General features: G+C 37.2%; 1 protein-coding gene across 2 annotated transcripts in view; it reads left to right on the forward strand.

The window, feature by feature from the left end:
- Positions 1–2,532, forward strand: part of CBFB (core-binding factor subunit beta) — a 48,692-nt gene extending 46,160 nt beyond the window's left edge. For both annotated transcript variants that reach the window (XM_043898724.1, XM_043898725.1), the window contains exon 6: positions 280–2,532. In XM_043898724.1, coding sequence (XP_043754659.1) covers positions 280–348 — 69 coding nt within the window. In that variant the 3' untranslated portion in view covers positions 349–2,532. The remainder of the gene's footprint in view (positions 1–279) is intronic.
- The last annotated feature ends 4,447 nt before the right edge of the window (positions 2,533–6,979 follow it).

Genomic DNA, 6,979 nt, shown 5'->3' on the forward strand with positions numbered 1-6,979 from the left:
AAAACTATAAATACAGGATTTGTTGCTCTTTTATCCACAGTACATATTTTGATAATGCTCTTTTGCATATAATGAGATTTTTATTCTTGGTTTTTAAGGAAACTATAGCAAAATATTTCATACATAATCTGTATTCTTTTTCCTCTTAACATGTGGAGATACTGGCTGAAAATTCGTTGGCTGCAAACTTTCCTTATATGTGCTACTGTATTTTATATTTATTAGCACTTTGATTTTCAAAACACATTTTCACCCTAAATTATAATTTTGTCATTGCAGGCAAGAAGACAACAAGACCCTAGTCCTGGTTCCAGTTTAGGTGGTGGTGATGACCTCAAACTTCGCTAATTGGTGGCACAAAAGATGTGACCCCATCTTTACATATTCATTGTTTCTAGTCTGCAGAAATAATTAATTAAGACCAGAAACTGTGATAACTGGAGGTACTACGGTTTATTTCTCAACCTTAGGCAGTAACAAGACATCACAAACTGCCATGGTTTTGCACTATAATACCTGCATTTCTAATTTTGTATGCATGTAGCCAGTAATAATTTGAAATTTTTTTCTATGCAAGCTTACCTTGTTGGCATTATTTTAGTGAGTTGAAACTATCCACTTGTAAAACTTTGTTTTCCCTTCATTTTAATTTAAAAGTTCATGTCATTTTTAAAAAGTCAAGAAATTGAAATTTTTACCAGAGGGTTTTTTCCCCCTAATCAGTTGCTCTAGTTTTTTTGTTGTTGTTTGGTTTTTTTCAGTTTTAGATGTATTGGTTATACAGCTTCGTTTTAGATAAACATTCTTGGCTTTTTGTTTTGTTTCCCCTGTTTCCTTTTGTGTTTTTATAGTTTATGGCATTTTAAAACTGCTGATGGTTTGCATTATTTACAAGCTAAAAACCTTGTAGCATAGAGCTGTCTGCCATGCCTTCTAACAAAAAGTTTACAGTTGTTAAAGTTGCAGTATCCTTTTAAATGTTGATAATCAGCTCCTTTTCTTTCCTTTTTAAACAAAAAAAATTTTAATTGGTATTAACTCTAGTCTGCCCCAGATCGTTTTAGATTCTGTTCTATAATCATGAGTTTGTATGGAGATATTCTCAATATTCTACTGAAATGCCTAAAGAAGTCACAGGCTGGCTTCTGTTTTATTCAGGGATTTTTTTTTTTTAAGTCAATAAGAAAAGGGATACTGGAGCTTCTTCATGTATGTAACAGCATATTAAACTGGAGACAGTGATGAATCAGCTACAAAGGTAATATTGTATTAAAATCATGTTTAAGATAGCTGCTTTTATGTGTATTTTATAATGCATGCTTTTGTAAAAAACAATGCTGAGTGATGAAAGATTTGTCTTAGAAAATGTACATCTATGCAGAGGGTACATTTTCTTCCATTAATTATTCTGGAGAAAAATTCACAGGTTATATATATATGGTATTTTCCAAAAGGACTATTAATAGAACCTTTTGAGATGAATTAGTATAAGAATATTTTTTAAATAGGCTCATTGTCAAATTGATTGCAGCTTTTTTTTTAATACAAACTGGAAAAAAACGTAAGTCATTTGGCATCTCCTTACAAATATTTTTCATGGTTACATTCATTTAAATGTTACTGCATTTCTGAATTTTTGCAAAAATGTATTTTATCATAATAGAATGGCATTATTATAAAGAGTTTGAAAAAACTGACATGGTCAATTCAGAAAATGAACTGAAGTCTGAATAAGGTCGTTGCATTTAAAACATATATACACTTGACTGATGAGGGAGGTGTGACTTTCAATGTATATAGGTCTTATAATTCATAAACATATCCTGTATCTCAGAATAAAAGTATGTGTTATATATTTGAAGTCATGCATGGTAAGGAGTGTGTTTAAATCACTATAAACAATATGCATCATAAAAGACCATGCTGATCTTGTGTAACTAAGTACTATGAATGAATTGGTTGGATTTTGATATTGTGCAGCTCACATGTTTACACACTCAGTGCCCTAATTTCCCTTGAGGGAATCGCCTTTTAAATGATCCTTCCAGTGCTGTTTTAAGGTTACTTTATCACAGAGCTCCTTGGTTTTTGACTCTGCACTTAAATTGTTTTTTTTTTTAAAAACATGATAATGGCACATTTTTTCTATTGCTTCTAGCTAAGGGCTTTCAGTCCACCAGTAACTAAGATCAAACATTATTAAATGTTCATGTTACCATCCTTCTGTAAATACGGGATTGTTCTTGTCATTTAGCATTGTACTGCTTCCATCTGTCTTAATGCTGGCATTAAGATCATGAGCCCTTTTTCTCCAGTAGTGCAGGCTTTGAAAACTACTTTTATTAAGTTATTGATGCAATTTGATATTTTTCCATAATCTGTATTTAAACAAAACGACATCATTGCATCATCTTTTCTAAATTCATCTCCATTAAAACTTGCCTTAAGCTACCAGATTGCTTTTGCCACCATTAGCCATATTGTGTGTTTGTATGTTTAATTTACTTTCACAATAAACTTCTGTGTAGTGAACTTCTGGGTCTTGGTTCTTCATTAACAATAATCCAGCAATTTCTGTTTCAGTGTTCATTATGACACAAAAATTGATTTTGTATCTGAACTGTTCTTGCATCCTGCTATTTACCCTTAAAAAAAAAAACAAAAAACAGTGGCATCTAGTGGTCATTTCTGTTAATTCCAAAGAAAACTTTTAATGTAGGTAACAGAAAGAATACTGACTTTCTTTCCGATGTATATTATAGTTTTCAAAAAATCTGCCTTGATTTACCCAGCCTATGAGATATGACTATAGAGTAGTCAAGTTGGAGGGAAGGAAGAATTCCAGAAGTTACACATCCAAGTAACTTCCATCTTTCAAACTATTCATTTTAGGAATATACTTTGTTTGACTGTGCTGGTGTCATATCAAACATTCTTAGGACTTTTCTTGGCATTTTCCTACACCAGAAAATTAAACCACTTACTTTAGAAGCATACCTTAAGCATGATCATGAGAAAATAATTATTCACCACCAGACTTACTGCAAATAACAAATACCTTTAATGCTGAATTGACACCATGAAGCAAAATTTCAAAGAGTTAGATTCATAATGTGAGAGTTAATTTCAAAAATTATTTGAGCCATAGCATCACAGTTTCAGTAATTACCTCTAGAAACAGGTATTTGTATATGTTAATTTGGGATTACCTGGGAAAAGAAATGCCTTACTTGATTTATGCCTCACTTGGCACTGGGGAGATTTTTCAAGCTATAAGAAGCTATTGTGAATTATCCATTGGTGCATAACACATTGCCCCAAAACTTAGCAGCTGACAATAAACACCATCTCAGTTCCTGTGGGTCAGAAACTGAGAAGCAGCTAAGTCCAGTAGTCTGATCCAAGGCCTTTCCTGAAGTCAGATTGTCATCCTGGGCTATATAAGACACCTGTGGCTGAAAGATCCTCCCAAGCCCACTCGTAGTCATTGAATGAATGACCTTTCACGGTGTTGGGGATGGAGACCTCCTCCTTCCTTGGCACATGGCTGTCTCTATCGGGCAGCTCATGACTTGGTAGCTGGCTTTCCCAGAGAGTGATCTAAGATGAAGGCCACATCTTAATAACCTCATTTGGGGCTGCCATACTCTGTATGTTAAGTAACTGGGTCAGGCCCACACTGAAAGGGAGAAGTACTGAGCTTCATCTCATGAAGGGTGGGGTGTCAGAGTCTGTGAACATGTTTTTAAAACCACCACAGTCATTTTGCCACATGAGTGTAAGTATTTACAAGACAACGTAGGTGTTTTGATGTCGCAAACATTCTTTAAGACTGCAGTTATTTGCAGGTGTATTTCAAGGCATGATTCTCCTGGATAGCATCAGTTCCCTTTTCTGCATCACCATCACATATATGTACATGGCATTTCAAAAATATTCAAGTAGAAAATTACAATTTGTAGAGTAGAATCATTGGTGAAAGTGGCAGTTTGATTCGTTTAAGTGTAAGATAACTTGAAAACAGTTACTGTATTAGTCAATCCTCAACTTCTGGCTAGAATAATTTAAACAACTTAAAGTCATTATTGGCCTTATTCAGGTTTCAGAAACATTGGGAAATGTGAGAAGATAAGATACAGGCATAAATTTTTGGTTAGAGAAGATAATGTACATCCATGAGTGGTAGATGCTAAGCAAGTGTGGCTATCGAGCTTTTGAAATGTGGCTGCTAAAACCAAGAAACTGAATTTATTTTCTAATTTAAAAACTGAAGCTATGTTAAATATTTTTCTGTTATAACTTTGGGGAAGACTACATTTCATGTTAGCCTTTGAAAATCTTGTTTCCAGGTTGAAGTACACTAAAATACCAAATACCAAAAATCTAATACAAAAGAAATAAGGTTTAATTTACATTTTGACTACTTATTAAAATATACACTGTTATATTGGGTGAAATGAAAGTAACTTTGGTTTTTCCTTTTTAATGTGGCTAGTAGAAAATTTTAAATTGCATGTATTGGTTTATAAAAATATTAACATTGTAAGTAGGCAAAGGACATAGGTCATACTTACTTTCAAAAGGAAAAATAAGTTTTAAACAAAGGAAACTATTGAGTCTCACTGTTTTTAAAACAAAGTGTGACTATTTTACCTCCTAGGATCATTTAGGGAAGAAATGTATTCCAGTGCCCAAAATAGTAAAGTGAAAGTTGCTCAGTTGTGTTCAGATCAAACCATGTCTCCTGCATTGCAGGCAGATTCTTTACCAGCTCAGTCTCCAGGGAAGCCCAAGAATACTGGAACCGGTAGCCTATCCCTTCTCCAGCCTATCTTCCAAATCCAGGAATTGAATTGGGGTCTCCTGCATTGCAGGAGGATTCTTTACCAGCTGAGCTACCAGGGAAGCCCCAAAATAGACATGGTCTTTGCCCTCAGGGAACCTACGATCTGACTCAAAAAACGAACCAAAAGCAGACAAAATACACAACTTGTATTGGAAGTTGTGGCTCTTACAGGGCACATCTAACTTGGTCTGGGTGGTCAAAAAGACTTCCTTGAGGAAAAAAAAAAAGACTTCCTTGAGACATTTGAGCTGAGATCTGACTGTCAGCATGACAGAAGTATTATAGGTAGCATGGCAAGTTTGAGAAGCTAAGTGCAGTTGAGTGTGACTGGTGGAATGAGGCTGGGGGTGCTGCAGTGAGATGAATCCAAAAGGGTCAGCAGGGGCCAGGGTGAGGGTCACCAGCAGTGCTGGATGGACTCTTCCAGTCATGTTAAAGTCCCTGGACAATTCCCAAGGGCAAATAGGAAGCCAGTGAGGGGTTGGGGGTGGGAGGGAAAAGGTGTTTGATAAAGCTCATTTTGGTTGATAGAACTAGAAGCAGCAAGTTTGTCCCATTGATGATATGGTGACGCAAGAGGAAGATTAAGGATAGCTTAGCGAGCATGAAAACACTTCAAGTCCGAGAAAAAAGTACAGGAGACATAATTGACGATTTTTTCTTACCTGGATAAGTTGGTTGTGTTGCCTAAAACTCCTCAAATTTTATTGGCTTAAAGAATTATTTGCTAAATGTCCATCAGGTCAATACCTGCCCATTGACCTAGGCTGATAGATCACGGGAACATTGCTAGCCATGTGACAGAGCCAAGAAGACAGTGTAATGAAAGGGGCACTGACTTTTAAAACTGTCACCTGAAATTTGACACATGCATCTTCAGTTTTCATTTCACTGGACCTAGCAATCACAAGGGCCATGCTCAACTTCATCTGGACAGAGAACCACAGTCTACCTTTTGCCCAGGAAAGAAAATATCTGTGACTACTACAGGCCACCCTTTGAATTCTTAAATATTTAATTTTCCTGTCTTTCCCTCTTATTTGCAATGCAGAAATAGACGTAGAGAACAAAGGTATGGATACCAAGGGGTAAGGCGGGGATAGAATGAATTAGGAGATTGGGATGTACATATATACACACTATGTATAAAATAAATAACTGATGAAAACCTACTGTATAGCACAGGGAACTCTACTCAATACTCTATGATGGCCCAAATGGAAAGGAAATCCAAAAAGGGGGATACACACACACACACACACACACACATATAAACATATAGTTAATTCACCTTGCTATATGCAGCAGAAACTAAACACTGTAAAGCAACTAACTCCAATTTTTTAAAAAGAGGAGGGTCCTGTTAACACATATATATCATAGTTAGCCACTTCCCTACTGATGTACTGGAGTGGGTAGCCTATCCTTTCTCCAGCGGATGTCCCGGCCCAGGAATTGAACAGGGGTCTCCTGCATTGCAGGTGGATTCTTTACCAACTGAGCTATCAGGGAAGCCTGAACATCTTAATGACTCAGTTCTATTCTTTTGGCATAGGATGTTGCAAATGGATAGACTTCTCCGTGTTTATCGTCAGTAGCAATAACCTCAAGTTTTGGTAGAATCTCCCATGTTACACTCCTACCAAACTAGTCTAAGAATTCAGCATGTCACTCTGCTAAAAAACATTCCTCCGGGGCAATATAATGGAAAGAATTTGAATTCTACCCCTCGAACCAAAAGGCCTTCAGCCTCTCTGGGCCTCTTCCCCAACCCCACCCCCTACCCCCTCGCCTGTAAAGTGAGATAGGACCAATCTTGCATCCCAGGGTGGTTGTGAGAATCCAAAGATTCCGTCCATGAAGGGTAAGCTCCAGAAGAAACCTGGTCGTCTTTCAGTGTCTTTCAGTCGTCTTAAGAGTGCCCCAGGACATTGGCCAGAAGCTCAGGCTGAACAGGCTGGAGGACACCCTACTCCCGACTTGTAAATGAGGAAACGGTCACGAAGAGCACCAGAAGTTTGATGAAAACCACATAGCGCTGGCGGCAAAGCCGGTGCTCCGGCGGAGTCTGGGCGGCTGCCAGCAGTGTTCGGACTGCAGCCCTCGGGGCTATGCACAGCGGAAGGTGGTCGG

This window comes from Cervus elaphus, chromosome 4 (assembly GCF_910594005.1).
Source record: "Cervus elaphus chromosome 4, mCerEla1.1, whole genome shotgun sequence".
Taxonomy (NCBI): Eukaryota; Metazoa; Chordata; class Mammalia; order Artiodactyla; family Cervidae; genus Cervus; species Cervus elaphus.